This window comes from Clarias gariepinus, chromosome 23 (genome assembly GCF_024256425.1).
Source record: "Clarias gariepinus isolate MV-2021 ecotype Netherlands chromosome 23, CGAR_prim_01v2, whole genome shotgun sequence".
Taxonomy (NCBI): Eukaryota; Metazoa; Chordata; class Actinopteri; order Siluriformes; family Clariidae; genus Clarias; species Clarias gariepinus.
In genome coordinates, this window is record NC_071122.1 from 16,393,507 (window position 1) to 16,411,805 (window position 18,299).

Below are 18,299 nucleotides of genomic sequence, written 5' to 3' on the forward strand. Positions count from 1 at the left end.
ATCTAAAACCTTTTGAATCCTGTCTTTCAGAGGGTGAGGGACATTTAGACCAAGCCCATGCTAATACTGACGCTGGAAGTGAAATGAATTAGATAATTAAATTCACAAGTAATCTAATAGTGAGATGGCCATTTTTAAAAAAGCCTAAACATCCTCAACTCAAAAGAAGAAGCAGTGAAACTCTTGCAAAAATGTGTGTATTTATGTAAGATAGGGCAATTTGTATTTTCTGCAAAAACTATGATTTGTTTTTAAGGATTTTTTTTTTAAACATTTGAACGTTTAAAGAAATAATTTTTAAAAGTATGGATCAATGTTGTATTGAGAACCAATCCATTAATTCAATTAAATCAATCCACAAAAAAAAAAAGATTTGTTAAAATGCACAATCAATTACATTGTACACCCCTAACACTAAGCATGCTGAAATGCATTGGCCTAACTGTAGAGTAAAAGACAATTAGATTGGCATAAAAGTTGAGATGCACAGTGTGAACTTTGATGAACCTTGATGTTTCCACTTTAAGAAGCGGAGGCCACACCAACTCAGACTTGCTGAATGTGGAACATCCCAGGAAGCCTCTGCTGCCCACACACTCAATCATACACATTCTGACTCAGTCTGAAACCAAGAGTGCTGAGTGTGGGGGTGAGGTCTTGATGTGAATGAGCATGTAAATGTAAATGTATTTGTGTCATATGCGTCTGTTTCTATGTCTTTTTCATTTTGTCTTAAGGGTAAGCAAACTACTGCACAATGTATTTTTGAACTTTATCTCAATATAGGCGTGGTCTTGTTATTTTGTATATTGTACATTATAATGCATTCTTAACAACTTGATCTTAAATTTTTTTTTTACTTTACTTTAGCTTTTTCGATTTTTTGTAGAGATTATATTTATTGAGGTTCATTGTGTTGTGTTTTAAATGGCTCTACTGTAAAGAACATCTGTTGTCAGGGAAATGTTACATGTACAAATAAATAGCCCAATTTAAAAACTAATATAATTAAAACGAGTTTTTAAAACTCAAAATACATGCAGAGAGTCATTTTATTTGTTTTCTTTGCTTAGAATATAAAGACGGTCATTTTTTCATAAACATGCACAGGAATAATTGATACAGCAGTGTTTAAAGAACTTACTTTTGTGGAAGAAACAGAGCTTTCATAATGATCATGCAGGTTGATCATGCACCCGAATGTTACTGTAGTGAATACTGCAAACATGCTGGCTTGAATTAAAATGCATAAACCTAGTTTAAACAACTTGAAATTTCAGGACAAGGCCCATTGTCTGTAATTTAATGAACAATTAAATCAGGAATTCAGAATTCTTTGTAAAGAAACAGTATTTTACAATTACAACACCTTTCTCTGGAGACATTTATACATACTATATATACATACATACTACATATATAGAGATATAAACTGTTTATAATGCTTTTGAAAGTGATGACTCATGTAACCATGCCTGTTTATGCACCACACACACACACCTACATATTTAGTTTCCGGATAGCAAACACCCACATAACGTCTTGTTATTTTATATATTATACTTTAGAATGTATTCTTAACAAATTTAAAATTTATATATATATATATATATATATATATATATATATATATATATATATGCACACACGTATGTATGTATGTATGTATGTATGTATATTTACTTTATATGTATACATGCACAGTATGTATGTGTAGGAGTGCATATATATATATATATATATATATATATATATATATATATAGTGTGTATATATAGGCCTATTGTGCAAACATGCACAAATACATATATGTATACACACTACACAAACACATATATGTTGGTATAAACTGGGAAGGTCGTATGAGGCATTTTCAAAAGCACGCACGCGTTTATATGTTCAGTATACCCCAGCGATGTTTATTGTTTAACCAAAATTAATAAATATTTGCTTTGAAGACTCGTTGCGCGTTTAACTCTCGTGCGCCGTGCTTACGCCGCGCACGAGCTCCGTGCTGCCCGCTATTACGGCGATACACTCGAGATGTCGTCAGACGCGGGAGGTGGAGCTCGAGATGTTGCAATCGCGCTCAGTACAGCATCATCGAGGCAAAGCTTGTGTCACGCAGGAAAGCATAATATGAGTCGCAGACCAAACTGAGAAGCCACAAGCCGGGACGTCAGTCAGGTGGAGGGGCCACGTCTGATTTCAAAGCTCATTCATCAAAGGGGCTTTAGTCTCTCGCTTGAACACTTACCAGCCTGGGGCTTCTGGAGCCGGGGCACGTTTCACCCCCCCCACTCCACCCCCACCCCCCAATGTCTGCTAACTTTCTGGACAACTTTTCTCTCTCTCGCTATCTCTCATCTACACCGGTTTTCAGTGAAATCGAATTACACCATTTTATTCGTTGTGGACGTCGAAGCGGCTTTTCTTTGTTGAGCGACCAAAAGAGCTGTGTGGACTCGAGAAGATTGACTTCCTGTGAGTAGCAGCCTTCATTCAGAACAAAGGCATTACTGTCACCAAGAAGAGTATCTGGAATGCATTTTCATTTTCACTTACGACTATTTGTTTAACAGCTTGTGGGAGAAAATGTTAAAAACAGACCTCTAATTCCAATCACATCGGCGGATCAGTGATTTATTTTATTTTTTATTTTTGCTGAATATTACAATCCTGGATACTTTGTGGAATCGTAATAGACTACAGTTCTGGAACGGACAGAGTGGCTCGTCACTACAACAAGTGAAGTTCTATAAACGTTACACATTCGCTACTTTAATTCCAGTTTTAAAGTTTGTTTCTGAAGTCGGAAAAGAAATGTACGCAGACAAATAACTGAGTTAGCTACAACAACCGGCGCTGGAGTTCTGAGTGACTATTGTTGTGCTGTCGGAGAGGAGCGAGTCCTTTGTTCAGCAGCGAGGTGAGTGGAACCCGGTCGGGTTTTTTTTTTTATCCCGGTTATATAAATAATTTAAGAGATAATATTGCAGACTGTGTCTCTCCGCTCCTCAGGTGCGCTTTCTTTAGAAAAGGTAATTGTGAAATAGTCTGGGTTAAACTTTAGAAGGAAAAACTGATGGTGCAACTCTTTCGCAACCACAACAAAATATTCGCAAATAAATTAGATTTACATGACATATTTTAAGCGAATATTATTATTTTTTTATTATTAAATATGATTATTTAGCAGGATATGAGTAGCATACAGTATTGTATAAACTATCACATAAGGTAGTGGAAAAACGAGACTGCGCTACGTCACGTCATGACGCTGGTCGAGTGTGTAATAGGTCGGTGTGTGTGTGTGTGTGTGTGACTCAGTGGCAGCGCCTAGGCAGGATTCGACAGTAACTCGAGTAAGAGCCTGGTTGCATCAAGCAGCTGTGCTCATCACACAGACCTTCAGCCATTTTAGTCTGTCTGATGGAATAGCGGATGTGATTCAGCGTTGCCGGGTGGTTTTGTCACTTTACCTCACTTGTTATTTCTAATCGAGTCTACTGAGAGTTCACTATCCGAGCGACTCGGAGTCTAGAGTAGCCTATTTATTTAAATTAATTCTTACATGTGTGCAAAGCAAATACTAAAATACTGAACTGCTGCACTAATATGCAGGAGGTACAACATTTATTTATATATATATATATATATATATATATATATATATATATATATATATATATATGTCTCATATATATATATATATATATATATATATATATATATATATGAGGCATACATTTTTTGGGCTGACTCATACACAATACATCTATTTCTATCTGGATGTACACCCACACAAAGTCTTACATTTTTGGCTGACTCATGCACATTTACTCATGTGTATATGTTTATACTTATATATCAAAAAAGTTTTTATAACACGTCACATGAAATATTTAAACTGCTCTTACTGCTTACAACTCATAAATTTTTTTTTTATATAAATACAAAAATCCAGTATCTCAAACTTGTGAAATGTTTTTTTTTTTAAATTATTATTATTATTTTTTTTTTTTTTACCACATATCACAGCTGGGATACAGCGCCCCTGAAACAGATAGGGTTAATGGTTTCTCTCAAGGGCTCAAAAGTGGCAACTTTGGTATTGCCGGGGCCTGAACACCCGATCTTTCAATCAGAAATGCAGTAACCTACAGACTTAACCGTTTTACCCACCACTTCCCTTTGACATGGATTATTACATTAATGCGACAGGGCGGTGATCAGCCTGTGGCATTTTTAAAGCATTACTGAAGACCAGGATGCTTTCATAGTTTCCTATGGGTGTTTCTTATCTTCCTCTTGACAATACCCCATAGACTCTTTATAGGGTTCAGGTCGGGAAAGTTGGCTGGCCAGTCAAACACAGTGATATCGTTGTCCGCAAACGAGTTAATGTTACTTTTGGCACTGTGGGTAGGTGTACGTCCATCTGAAAAAGAAACCCAGCATTTCCATAAAGCTTATCAAAAGACAGAAAAGTGAAATGCTCTAAAATGTCCTGGTGATCCGATAGTCCAGTGATCAATTGACCAATTCACCACTGATTAATAGTCCAGTTCTTTTTGCTTCTTATCCCTGGTAAGATGCTTCTGACATTCTTGATCTTTTGATTTCCTGAAAACATCTGGGAATGGTTGCTCATGGTGCACCGACTCCAGCCTCTCTCCACGCCTTATGAAGCCCTGCCAAGTTCTTGATTCAGCTTTGCTTGACAATCACCTTAAGGTTTCGGTCATCTCTGTTATTGGTGTTTTGTTTTGATACAGCACCTTCTGTGACTTACCCTCCTTGTAGAGGGTGCCTGATACCCTATGGACAACTGTCAAGTCAGCAGTCTTCCACATAGTATTTTTACTTTATGTATCGAAATTAATTCAAACATGAAATGCACTATTCTAATATTTTGAGGTACTGGATTTTTTTATTGTACATAGTATACACAGGTCATAAACCAACCAATTTTTGAAAGATATTTAAATCCAAAATTGCATCTTGCCCAATGCTAGATGACTATATTTGCTCACAACCTCTGTTTTACCTTTTCAACAGATGAGTCTGAATCTCTCAGCATCTGCACTCCCAGTGAGACTGAAGCGAGTAGACTGTGAAGACCCCCACAACACACAGGCAGTGAAATGCAAGCGCCGCAGGCTGAGCCAGCCCCCCTCCCCTGGGTTAGCCCCTTGCCTTTTGCCTCAAACTAATAGCACAGAGTCCATAGGCTCAGAAAAGCTCTGTGTCTCTTCCATTGGGCCCTATATTCTACTGGAAGCTACAGAGGGCACCCAGTCATTTCGAGCGGTTCACCGTGTCACTGAGCAGGAGCATACCTGTAAGGTAAGTTCATTGTCTTTCAATATGATTCTGGGCATTTATTTTCTTTTAAAACGTTTAACATGGTAAGCTAATTCTGTTTCTTTTCTTCATGTCAATCAATTGTGTGGACAAAGAAAAAGTCTATTCCCATGTGCAGATCTATAACCAAATTTGTCTTTTCTTTGTTAGATGTTTTCGATGAAGAAGTACCATGAACTCATTGCCCCATACACCCGTCTGCTGCCCCACGATAATATTTGTAAGATATCGGATGTAATCATGGGGGAGCAGAATGTGTACATCTTCTTTGAGCGTAACTATGGTGACATGCACTCATACGTGCGCACTTGTAAGAGGCTCCAGGAGGAGGAAGCTGTGCATCTCTTCAGACAAATGGCATCTGCAGTCATGCACTGCCACGAAAATGGTGTTGTACTGAGAGACCTCAAGTTACGCAAGTTTGTGTTTACCGATGCACAAAGGTCAGTTATTTTTTTACTTCTCATATCAGAAAACAAATGCATAGTAATTTAATTCATTTTTTATATGTATAGCTTTTAACAGTAAACATTGTTACAAATTCTAGATGATATTTTAAAAGTTAGGGTAAAAAGTAATAACTATACACATATGTATGTGATCTTTAAGTTTGCTTTACTACTTAATAACTCTGGGCCAAATTTATTTGTTGAAAATAACCTAAATGAATTTTTTCTTTTTTGCCCATAGAACAAAGCTGGTGTTGCACAACCTAGAGGACTCCTGCCTTCTGAACGGAGATGATGACTCTCTCACAGACAAACATGGATGCCCAGCTTATGTGGGACCAGAGATCTTAAACTCACAGCATTCATACTCTGGAAAAGCGGCAGACATTTGGAGCCTGGGAGTGGTGCTCTACACCATGCTGGTGGGTCGCTACCCTTTTCAAGACGTGGAGCCGGCTGCCCTGTTCAGCAAAATCCGCAGGGGTGCCTTTACAATCCCAGAGAGTCTGTCACCCAGAGCCAAGTCTCTTGTGTGCTGCCTGCTCAGAAAGTCACCCTTGGAGAGGCTGGAAGCCCCAGACATTTTGCTCCATCCATGGCTCCACTGTAGCACAAATGCCTTTGTCAGCCATCACCCTAACTCTAAGCACTCAACTGACCAAGTGGTGCCAGACTTTGAGGAATGTAAAAAAGGCGACTCACTGAAATTTAGTGAAGCTCCAGAGTGAGCTTTCACCTGCTTGTGTAAGCACACTATCTATTTGCAGTGGTTGCATAGATGAACATATTCAAGATTTCAAGACAAAATAAATTGGATCCCCATTTGTAAATCCAATTTCTCACCTATAAAAATAGACCTAAAACAATGGATTGATTCTCGGTCTGGGAAATATCTACGGTGATACATACTGTTTAGCAAGCAGTTAAAAGGGCTACAGAAGGATGAAAGGCTTGTGCTTTAAAATTACTTTTGGAATAAGATTTGTGATTTAAAGCACGACTGGACTTTAAGCTCAATGCTTCTGCGAACATTCACTCCAGCAGTGTTGTGATATTCATGTGTATATTTCGTAATGTGTACATTTATGTTGTTGAAAGACTCTGAATCACTTGATACCTCGGACTCGAAACCTGCAATACTTGATGCATAGTATGTGCCTTTTGCGATGTACTGTTTACATAATTTTTAGTGGTAAGAGCAGTTAAAGCATTTAAAGTGCCTTTTTACCATTCTTAATATGTAGTTGTTTTTTAGTTTCCTACCAAAGACATAAGTTTTATTTCTCTCACACGCGCACATACATACACGTATAAGTGTGCATAAATTCGACAATACAGTCGAGCTCAAGGCTGATAACAAAACACCCTGGTCTTCAGTAATGTCTCAGCAGTGTCGCAGGCTGATTGCTATGCCACATTCATGCTTAAGGAGCCCTCCATGTATTTCGCACATAAATTAACATAACTGTTTAGTATTTCTGCATTGTAGGTCCTTTTTTGACAGATATTAGAAAATATTCCAATAAGTTCTAATGAGCTGCAAAACTGTTATCATCAATATGAAAACAAAAAAGGCTTGAAATATTTCACTTATGTTATGAATCTGAAATTTCACTTTTAATTGCTATTTAATATATGGCAGAATATACCATGCATTAATCAGGTGATTTTACTATTTAGTTCTTCTCCCACTTCAGGATAAAATTGGTGGCTAGATAAAAACATGTCCTAAGGCTTTAATACTGTCTGGTATGTGTATGTTTTATGAGTGGACATAGATACTGGAAGAATACAGAGTGTAAGTCCACTTACACCACAGCACATTTCCATTAAATGGTAACATGACTTATGGCATCAGTGACACATTTGAGAAAAGAAGACATTACAAGTGTCAGCAATGATGTCAGCAGCAATGCCTTGACTGTCATCTGTATGTCTAACTGATTTGTTCACTTGTAAATAGCTTTTTTTGCAACCACAGCAAAAAAAAAAAAAAAGAGAAAGAAAAAGAGGACACTACACTTGTTCTCAATTAAAGAAGTGGTTATTGTTTTGTAGGTACAAATAAACAAATGCAAAAAAAAAAAGTTTGTCTTCCTGAAAATAAATGAATGCTGTAATCTTTTAGTTTTGGAGGGTTTTGTCTAGCTTCCCTCAGTGGAGGGAACACACACACACACAAACAGACACACACAAAGCCATAATAGTTTTGATGATTTATTTAACATGGCATTTCCACACTGAAAGCACACAAAGCCAGCAAAGCTGTTTATTTTTTCAATTGGGCCATACACATTAAAAACAATATGTTTTTATTTGTTTAATGACAAAAAAAATATTCCTGTAATATACATTTAATACAAATTCAATTATATCTTTACACTTCTGATAGCTTTTTTTTAATGGGATTGTTGTCTGTCTTAGGCCCTTTTTGGGTAGCTGCCATCCTACAAAAATACTGAACTGCTTATTTATATGAAGTTAAAAGGGAATTCTACACATTAAACAATATGACAAAAGTTATACACTGAATATGAGCTGATTCTCAACTTGAATGTTGGTGGTAATTTTCAGCCAAGAAAATTCATTAAACAATATAGCCTCTGGTTGTTTGCTGTGCTTACTGTAAGTAGAATAACTATTAAATATGCTACTGTGCTAGCGCATTATTGTTCTACTGTGACATTTGTAGGATAATGCAAGAGTTTTTCCACATTTCATTCTAAATAAAAGAAACTATTATGTCGTATGGTTTAATACATTTCCTTGGCTGAAAATTATTACCATAATTTATTTCTAATTACAACTAAATTCTCTAGTTCCTACCCGATGTGTACAAACTGGTAGGAACTAGTAAATTCAGCTCTAATGAGAAATAATTCTAAACACATTTCAATTTAATTTACATTATCCACACACACATGTACCTTGTTTTTAATCTATTGCAGTAAAGTTATCATAAATCTGGCCAACCCTAATGTGGGTCTAAGTGCCCTTCCATTAATGTCATTTTACAATAGAAGCATTTCCCAAATCTACCTACTCCAACATGATTATATTAATTATTGTGAATATAATTACATAACAGCTCAGAGGGCACCCCAACATAGTCAAAGAAAATACCATACAAATTTGTCAAACAAAATGAAACACCAGAAATGTTTGGTCCCTTAACATTACCGTAACCAAGAGTTAATAACTAGATAAATCAAAAATCAAAACACCAAAAGGTCCCATCTATAGTATCAGAGACAGATGTATGCTGTTGAAAATTAAAATGCTAATACAAACAGGATAGAGCTAAAGTTATTTGTTTGGCCAAATTGGAGTATGAGGAATAGAAAATGCAAATGTAAGGATTTTGTGGGTTTTTTTTTTAACATGGCTGAATTATACCAGTTTATAAACTGAAAAGTCAAATAGACCTCTCAATTGCATTTTTAATTTTTTGCACTCACTGTGTATTGTTCAATAAAATGCAATTATGAATATTTGCTCTGACCTTAAATTTGAATTGTGTTATCAAAATTATACAAAGACAGCTAATTTACTTTCCAATACATGCATGCATTAGCATCTTCTAATAAGCATTTGAAATTAAATAAATAATGGCATATCTAAGGTATGAAGAGTAAAGAATAAAGTGCTTCATCCAACACACTGATGTATAAAATACAACTATTAACTTTATGTAAAGTAAAAAAAGCCAATATTTTAATTAAAAGAAGCAGTAAAAAAGAATTTTGACACTGCAGAAAAACCAAGGTATGCCATAGCAGTGCACAAAATATCCATCTACTACAATGAAAACCAAGTGTGGATCTAATTGAATTTCTTTTAATAAAAGCATTTATCCCAGCACTAAAATAGAAAGAACAACCACTTGAAATAAAAAGCCATAAGACTGTAAGAGACATATAAAGGTATTTCAGAGGTATTTGGAAGCAATGGAGCCGAGTTATGAAATCTTCACTGGGCACACAAGGGTCGATACCTGCAATACATATTATTGTTATAAAACACAACTTATGCCAGTGCAAGTTAGAGTAAAATCTGACAATTGAATGTTTAACATAAATATTTTTTTATTTCTACCAAAACATTTTTTTTTCCTTTAAATATTTTTCTAAATGCATTTTATTTCACTTAATGTAAGAACAGGTATATGGTGTAAAGTTAAATGTTTTGTGTATTGGAGTTTTGCTTGTACTGCCCTCAGTGTGCACTGTTATTTTATTCTTTTTAAACTTGTTGTCAGCATGTGTCAGCATTATGTGAAAGTTATACTGCACTGTGAATACAAAATAAATGACATTTCATCTCCCTCCATACTGTATATTGTATACAGTTAAGAAGGAAAGGGCTGGGAATAACCACTTAATTCATCACATTTTTCCAGTTTTTGTAATTTTTACATACAGTATATAAAACACGTCCTTAAAGTTATGCTACAAGTTAAAATGTAAAACAACCATTAATTATGTCATGATTTCCAAAATATTCATAATATCAAGTACACTGCCCAACAAAAACATTGCCAATTGGATTTAAATAAGCCAATACTAAAGAGCCTTTGATTTAATAATTACAGCTGTGAACAATATTTTGCAGCAGTCAACTATTATTTTACCTTTTTAGTATCCAGTACAATCATAGTTTTTTTAATCAACCATGTCGGAAGCTACATGAAGTGTGGAAAAGATGTTGCTGTGTTTTAGCAGAGGCAAACAATTGGCTAAAATTTCCAGCAAAAATCACAGCTTTTTTAAAAGTAAAAGTATGGTGGAGGCAATGTTATAATATAGGGTTACTTCAACTTTGGAAGTCTAGGCTTAACAAGTGTGTAGCAATAAAATTAAGTCAGCTGACTATTAGAACAAACTGTATGATCAAGTAATATTGTCACTGCATTTTTTTTCTTTCCTGATGGCATAAGGAATCCTTATCATGAATGAATTGGCCACCCAAAGGGTCTTGACTTTGCGCCCATTAAAAGTCTTTGAAATGTACTGGAAAATACTTTACATAATAGATAGACTCATCAAGTCAATCACAATCTTACACAAAATTAACTGTGGGATGAAAATAAAATGTTGTCATTACATGATATCAAAACAATGCCATGACAAAAGGAGACACCCTAAGCAGAGCTAAAGGCAGTCCAGCAAAATATTGGTGTGCACCACCGTTTTTTGGGCCAGGCAGTCTATTTCAGTAGCTGGATAGACATGTAGCATCTGTAATACAAGAGGCCCTGTTTGTACAGTTTGATCCTTTATGCCTTTCATGCTGTAGACCTACGTTTGAGTTTTCATATGGGAAACCCTAGTCACATGGGTTGCAAATGTTGAATCCATAATGTATGCTCAATGTACTGTATTTGCTAGACAAGTGAATAGATCCACAATGCATAAAAAAAATGCATGCATCTAGGCAAAATTAAGCAAACTGGCCTAAAAATGTTTATTTGCCCGTATCACTATTTTATTCAGTGCAACATTGGTGTATCTCCTCCTCACTTGCCTGTTTTACATGTGCTGCTGTATGAGACATGAAAAACTTTTTTCATAAAAAAATAATCCTCCAACATTTTTGATTTGGTGTATCTTTTGCCCAAGTTCCCTTGGTGGATTTGTCAGAATATCAAATCGGTTAGATTGATTGGAGCTATTATTACCATCTCAGGAAATGTTTACATTGCAGACTTTACAAGTAGATACTGGTCTACTTTCATTTTTCAATCTAAAATATTTTCATACTGCATATGTTATGTTTACGACACCTGTATGATGGCTGATGTAGAACAAATGGCTTATGGCTTAGGATATGGCTGCAATGTATTACAGGTTACATATATGCACAGTTTACATATAGAAGTTTAAATTGTGAATATTAAAATATTAAGTGTCAATTGTTTTTAATACCTTTAATGTGCTAAATAAACATTGGCAAACACCAATCACACAATCTTAATGGGATCATTTGTGCCATTATTTGCTGTTAGCCTAGATAAATATGTTAGAATTTTAAATTAGACATTAAATAGTTAAATATTGCATTTTAAATTGCAATACTGCAACTGCAATACATGTCAAAATTTAAATTGCATTGTGCAACCCTAGTTCCTACCTCTCCTCATCAATGTTCTCATCCTCCGCAAAGCTGCCTTCACCCAGGTCCAGGTCCAGCTCCGTTCCAATGCTTGGGTCTCGTGAAGTCATAAAAAGGCTAGAACCCAATATGAAAGGGTATTATACAACTATATACACAATTCTACATTAAATATTTAGGTGACATGAGGTGTTGACATGAATAAAAAACTTCACCTCACAGAGCGGCAGGTGAAGAACACAATCCTTTTCAGCCTTTTATTGTGGAAGAAATAGTTGAAAGACCACAGGTTGCCTTCTTCTCCATACGGGTCAGAATCAAGGTCTGGATTATAACTGGAATTATGACAGAAATTGTCTTTTAATAGCACTAATTTATCCTAATAACAAAACACAGAGTAAAACAGAGTGATCTAGATTTATCATTAATCACTAAACACTGAGATTTTTATCATTTTTTAAAATAAAAGTCAGTTGTACCTGTAAATGTCACACTCTGTCAGACTAATCTCACTGTCAATGGCCTCCCAAAGCTGGGGCTGCAAACGACTGTATGCCTCCCCTGCAGCAGCAGACAAGCTACTATTCACAGCATTAAACACCTGAAGAAAAAAAAAACACCACTATAAAATAGATTGTTTCCAGCTGTTTGTTTTAATAACATTTGTATGCATGGGAATTTCCCTACCCAATTGACACTGGGCTCTCTACTGAAGTCATGTCCTCTGGTGCGGCTGAAGTCATAGTCTGGTCTGAAAGACTCGTTGAGAGTGGCAATCAAGTAGAACAGAGTCTTCCTGCTGCACTTATCAGAAAGTGGACCCTCTGCTTCATCACCACTTTGACTGTGACTAAGCCTAAAAGTGCATGTGCATTTGTATGTATGCAGACAGACACGCAGACGCACGCACGCAGACACACGCACGCAGACGCACGCACGCAGACGCACGCACGCAGACGCACGCACGCAGACGCACGCACGCAGACGCACGCACGCAGACGCACGCACGCAGACGCACGCACGCAGACACACGCACGCAGACACACATTTTATTTATATAAAAAAATTAAATTAGAGCATGCATTTTTTTTGCCCAGTCATTGTATGTGTTTACAGTCAGATTAAAGTGCCTGACTCCAAAAAATGTAATTTATTATTCACCCCCAAAGTATAACCTTTCGAGATGTTATAATGGAGTAAATAGCAAACAGCTAATAAAATTTTCTTTTGCTTAGCCTTATTTTCTTCTACTTCCCCAACTCACTATGTGCTGAAAATAACCAAAATTAATAGTCTTACTTATCTATGGCTGTTTGTTTTTACATCATTAGTCAGCAAAAAAACCAGTAACCTTCTGACACCATTAGAACAAATTAGCATAAATACTTACTGCTGTACTTTTCCCCATCCATTATGTACAAAATTAAAGTTCTTGTAAAGCTTATACAGATTGGCATGTCTGCTACACTGTGGGTAATCAGATAATTACAAAAATAGGTCTATATTTTTTCACTAGTTTCTGCTGCTTTAAAGAGCAAGAGAAGTTTGTTTAAACTTAGAGGGCCAAACCAAAGTACAGCCATAAATCCTTTAGCACGCAGTATTGTGCACTTCCTCCTAACTCTCACAATAGCCATGAATAAAATTCTTAAGACCTAATCCCTAATTTTTAAAGGTTAAATATAAAGCTACGGGTGACAGAATTTAAACAGTATTTTCTCGAATAAGTATTTCCTACCAAAACATTGACCTAGACTCTTTTACATCCTGTATAATTTTGCAGTTCACCACACAGCAGCTGTGGTGAACACTTGCTGTTCAATTTTTGCTAGATTGGCAAAATACATCACAAGTTCCATCTCATGCACAAGCTCTACAGACCTATAGATCATTTTCCCCTTATCATGAAAAAGGCATTTCAGCCTGCAAAACACTATTATTATTATTATTTCTTTTTTTACTATTTTGTGTTAACTCTCTAGACAGGTGTCTATAAAAATTCCCTGAGGATCAGCATTTCTTTAAATACTCAATCTATCCTATCTGGTACTAACCACCAAGCCAAAGTTAAAAGTCATAGAAATGACCTTTAAAAATTTTGATGGAAACATTAACTCAGAATCTTGACCTGTAACTGCTGTCATGTGCTTGGATGACTACATAACTATAGTAGATCAGTTCCTATTAAAGTGATGTGTGTAAAAGCAGAACCCAAATGTGGCATACAGGTTTCATATAGGGGCAGCATTTCAGTGTACGTACTTGTTAGGACTGATTCCAGATGATTGAGGAGGGGACAGAGCTTCCAGCACATGAGGCAGTCCTTCCTGACAGAATTGCTTAAACATCTGCTTGTCTTCACCTGCCATTTTGCAGGAGTAACTTTCAATCCTATAGGAAAAAACAGAATTGCAAAATACAATACTATATATATATATATATATATATATATATATATATATATATATATATATATATATACACTCAGCAAAAAAAGAAACGTCCTTTAACTTTAAACTGTTTTTACTTTCAGTAAGCTTAATGTGTAAATATTTGTATGAACACTAAAAGAGTCAACACCATAAGACATAAACTAAAAATGTTTCACAATGTGTCCCTGAATGAAGGAAGGCTCAAAATCAAAAGTACCAGTCAGTATCTGGTGTGGCCACCAGCTGCTTAAAGTACTGCAGTTCATCTTCTCCTTATGGACTGCCTATTGCGGACAGTCTGAGCACTGATGGAGGGATTGTGTGATCCTGGTGTGACTGGGGCAGTTGTTGTGGCCATCCTGTACCTGTCATGCAGGTGTGATATTCGGATGTACCGATCCTGTGCAGGTGTTGTTACACGTGGTCTTCCACTGCGAGGATGATTAGCTGTCCTTCCTGTCTCCCTGTAGCGCCGTCTTAGGCGTCTCACAGTGCGGACATGGCAATTTATTGCCCTAGCCACATCAGCAGTCCTCATGCCTCCCTGCAGCATGCCTAATGCACGTTCACGCAGATGATCAGGGACCCTGGGCATCTTTCTTTGGGTGTTTTTCACAGTCAGTAGACAAGTCTCTTTTGTGTCCTGCGTTTTTAGAACTGTGACCTTAAATGCCTACTTTCTGTAAGCTGTTAAGGTCTTAATGACCATTCCACAGGTGCATGTTAATTAATTGATTATGGTTAATTGAACATGCATGGAAAACATTGTTTAAACCCTTTACAATGAAGATCTGTAGTTATTTGGATTTTTACAACATTATTGTTGAAATACACAGTCCTGAAAAAGGGACGTTTCTTTTTTTGCTCAATATATATATATATATATATATATATATATATATATATATATATAGAAAAAATACAAATTAGGGAAAAAAAAACAGAAAATTTGAAAAAAATTAGATTCAATCATGAATCGCAATTCTTTTGTGTGGTGATTTACGTATCACCACACTGATTCCAAAATCTTTTTTTTTTTTCAACGCACACATTTGATTAGCCTTTTTCTTTAGACTCGAACACAATCATTATACTAGCTTACACCAGTCTCAAACACCACGATAGCTTATTAATCGAAAATCGCGCACTGTCAACTTGAGTTTTGGAAAAGCATTTAAAGGAGTAAAACGTTGCCGTTTCTTTATAATGCTAGAGGAGGTACACTGAACTATTCCCACAATTTCATCCAGTGTGTTAAAGAGTTAGTTGTTTGCTGAGTCTGTTCAGAAATAATAATTATGGATAATTATGGATACTCAGATACTGTCAAATGTTAACTCTAACAAACAGTTTAAAAGGTTAAACCCTTGTATTTGAAGTTAGTTTGTATTGTCTAAATGATTTTTTTAAGATGAAAAAACTAATGCTATAAGGAACGAACTACGTATAATACAGGTTCGCGGGGGGTCTGGAGCCTATCCCACGAGACTTAGGGCATGAGACAATGCCAATCCATCGCAGGGCACAGACACATACACACACACACCACAGGCAATTTTTGAGAAATGCCAATTACCATAATCTGCATGTCTTTGGGAGGAAACCGGAGTACATGCAAACTCCAGTAAAATCGTGATACTTACAAAATCGCAATTTTAATCGAATCGCCACCCAGTTATCATGATAATATTATATCGTGAGGTGACTGGTGATTCCCACCACTAATATTTATACATATTTAGCAGCACTGCCAAGGAGTAAGCAATGCCCTTTACCCTCAAAAAACCACAGGTAGACAGTTTGACGTAACATACATCAAGGAACATTTAACACATTCACTAACACACACCATCTCATGCTTATTTTCTACATTCCACAGTTTAAGCACTCATAAAGCACAGTTTACTGATGACAAAACAATGAACAAAGAAAAAATAGAATAAATAAATAACTTAATTACCTTCCAATTATCTTACAGTTTCCAGTCTCTATGGTGAGCTGAGTATTAATGGCCTCAAAACTCGAATTTTCCAAAAGCTTCATTGTTTGTTTGTTTGTTTGTTCCAACAATCTCACACAAACAGCTCGGGGAGCCACACTTTATTACAACATTATACCTAAACGCACAGACTAACAGCGTTGACTCGTTAACTAGATAATTTCCATAGGAACAGTATTTTGCAAATCATGTGCGACAAGAGAAAAAAAAGAAAAAAAGAAGAGTAGCGCAGTCTATTAATGAGTGTCGTCTGCACACACGGCTAGCGGTATTGTTCGTGTGCTTCCTGCAGCTCGATGTCTAATAAATAACGTTATATCTTCCTTCTTACTGTGAAATTTCCAGTACCTCCAATTAAAAGTAAAACTGCGAAGAAAATTAGGCATCCCAGCTACTATATCAGACTTTACGCAGAGGCGAAAGGCTTCTATAAGCCTTCTCTTATGCGCGTTGTTTTCTTAAATAGAGACACACTGTTGTTTATGTTTCTGTTTATAATATTAGCTACACAGCTAGCAATGTCTTTTCAGACTTCTTCTTCTTCTACTTCTTCTTCAACGATTCTGTTTCACTTGGAGTTTGGCATCCAGAGAAAGGTGCATTACCGCCACCTACCGGATTGGAGTGGGGACCAGACGATTGACAGGACAACAGACTAGAGCTTAATAATAATAATAATAATAATAATAAAAAATTCTTACATTCTTATTCTTAGATACATTATTGGATGTATCTCAAGGTGGTGAAGTGGTTAGCACAGTGGGTTCACACCTCCAGGGTCAATGCAGATTAGGCTAATTGCCAATGAAATGGCACCCTGTCCAGAGTGTACCCTGCCTCAACCTTGTCTTTAAATAGGTATTATAACTGACTGTTTCCATTTTGTTGGTATTTTTACTATGTTCCAGATTTTATTGAATAGTTTCAGTACTGCCATGAGTGAGCTGTTCCCCATACGTAACATTAAGTAGCATATTGCCTCATTACCTGGTGTTTCAGTGATTGATATGGTTTAGCTATAATTTAGCCCTAACTGATGCAGTGAGTAGCTTCTCTTTTCTTGAACATCCAGGGGAGAAGTATTATCCTGTATTCATGGCAAAGCATGATATTCATATTACTCAATAAAAAAAAGTGTCAAATTATTGTCCTGCATCATCTTTGAGGGAGGAGCGTGGTCAGAATTTTTTTTAATAATTTTAATTACTTAACATTTTGGTAGGGAGCATATAGAATGACTGTGAATCACTGGCGAAATCATGTGGTGTGATGAGTCCAGATTTACCCTGTTTCAAAGTGATGGACGCTTCAGGTAAGAAGAAAGGCGGGTGAAGTGATGCATCATGCTTAGTTTCCACACACAAGCATGTGGGGGCAGTGTTATGATCTGGGGTTACTTCTGTTGGTCAGGTCTAGGTTCAGCAATGTTACATGCCCAAAAATTTAAGGTCAGCTGCCTACCTAAATATATACAGAATGACGACTTACCAGGTTTTTTCAATCAATGGATTTTTTTGTTTCTTGATGGCATGATTGCACAGGCATATTCCAACATGACAATACTGGGATTCATCAAATTGTGAAACAGTGGTTCAGAGAGCATCAGACATCATTTTTGCACATGGATTGGCCACCACAGAGTCCAGATCTTAACCACACTGAGAATCTTTGGGATGCGCTGGAGATGTTATGCAGGAATCCGACTCCCCCATCATCAATGCAAGAGACAATCACTATTTCCTTGGTCTTCATGATCTTCAGCTGGGCTACAGCAGCCGGGGACCACACTGTTTGGCAGACTGACAATGTGCATGGCCTCACCAACACTGAATAATGTGAGGCTGGATCAATATTGCCTGCTCCGATTAGTCTGGATTTCCGCTGTGAAATTCAGATAGTATGGCCAAAAATTGGCACAAACAACATGAAAGCAGTGATCCA

The 18,299-nt window shown here is 36.5% G+C and overlaps 2 protein-coding genes across 3 annotated transcripts; one reads left to right on the forward strand and one right to left on the reverse strand.

Moving 5' to 3' along the window:
• The first annotated feature begins 1,973 nt into the window (after nt 1-1,973).
• trib3 (tribbles pseudokinase 3) lies at nt 1,974-7,815 on the forward strand. The gene is made up of 4 exons (XM_053484481.1): nt 1,974-2,929; nt 5,062-5,349; nt 5,518-5,810; nt 6,058-7,815. The coding sequence occupies exons 2-4, from the start codon at nt 5,062-5,064 to the stop codon at nt 6,542-6,544; spliced, it is 1,068 nt and encodes a 355-aa protein (XP_053340456.1). The 5' UTR covers nt 1,974-2,929; the 3' UTR covers nt 6,545-7,815.
• Nucleotides 7,816-8,020: 205 nt separating this feature from the next.
• Nucleotides 8,021-16,890, reverse strand: maf1a (MAF1 homolog, negative regulator of RNA polymerase III a). 2 transcript variants are annotated; one of them, XM_053483657.1, is made up of 7 exons: nt 16,320-16,890; nt 14,190-14,318; nt 12,615-12,783; nt 12,407-12,528; nt 12,143-12,262; nt 11,946-12,044; nt 8,021-9,810 (listed from the first exon to the last, which is right to left on the reverse strand). In XM_053483657.1, exons 1-7 carry the CDS (start codon nt 16,400-16,402, stop codon nt 9,786-9,788), a joined length of 747 nt encoding a protein of 248 aa, XP_053339632.1. In that variant the 5' UTR covers nt 16,403-16,890; the 3' UTR covers nt 8,021-9,785. The 2 variants fall into 2 exon arrangements, with proteins under 2 accessions (XP_053339632.1, XP_053339633.1); XM_053483658.1 differs by lacking the exon at nt 16,320-16,890 and adding an exon at nt 14,577-14,668.
• Between the last annotated feature and the right edge of the window lie 1,409 nt (nt 16,891-18,299).

Excerpts from the sequence above, each read along its gene's own strand:
- trib3 (XM_053484481.1), top strand. The coding sequence starts at position 5,062 with ATGAGTCTGAATCTCTCAGCATCTGCACTCCCAGTGAGACTGAAGCGA. Across the intron at positions 5,350-5,517 it reads AGCAGGAGCATACCTGTAAG|ATGTTTTCGATGAAGAAGTA; the intron begins GTAAGTTCATTG and ends TTTCTTTGTTAG. Across the intron at positions 5,811-6,057 it reads GTGTTTACCGATGCACAAAG|AACAAAGCTGGTGTTGCACA; the intron begins GTCAGTTATTTT and ends TTTTGCCCATAG.
- maf1a (XM_053483657.1), bottom strand. The coding sequence starts at position 16,402 with ATGAAGCTTTTGGAAAATTCGAGTTTTGAGGCCATTAATACTCAGCTC. Across the intron at positions 14,319-16,319 it reads AACTGTAAGATAATTGGAAG|GATTGAAAGTTACTCCTGCA; the intron begins GTAATTAAGTTA and ends TTTTTCCTATAG. Across the intron at positions 12,045-12,142 it reads TTCACCTGCCGCTCTGTGAG|CCTTTTTATGACTTCACGAG; the intron begins GTGAAGTTTTTT and ends ATTGGGTTCTAG.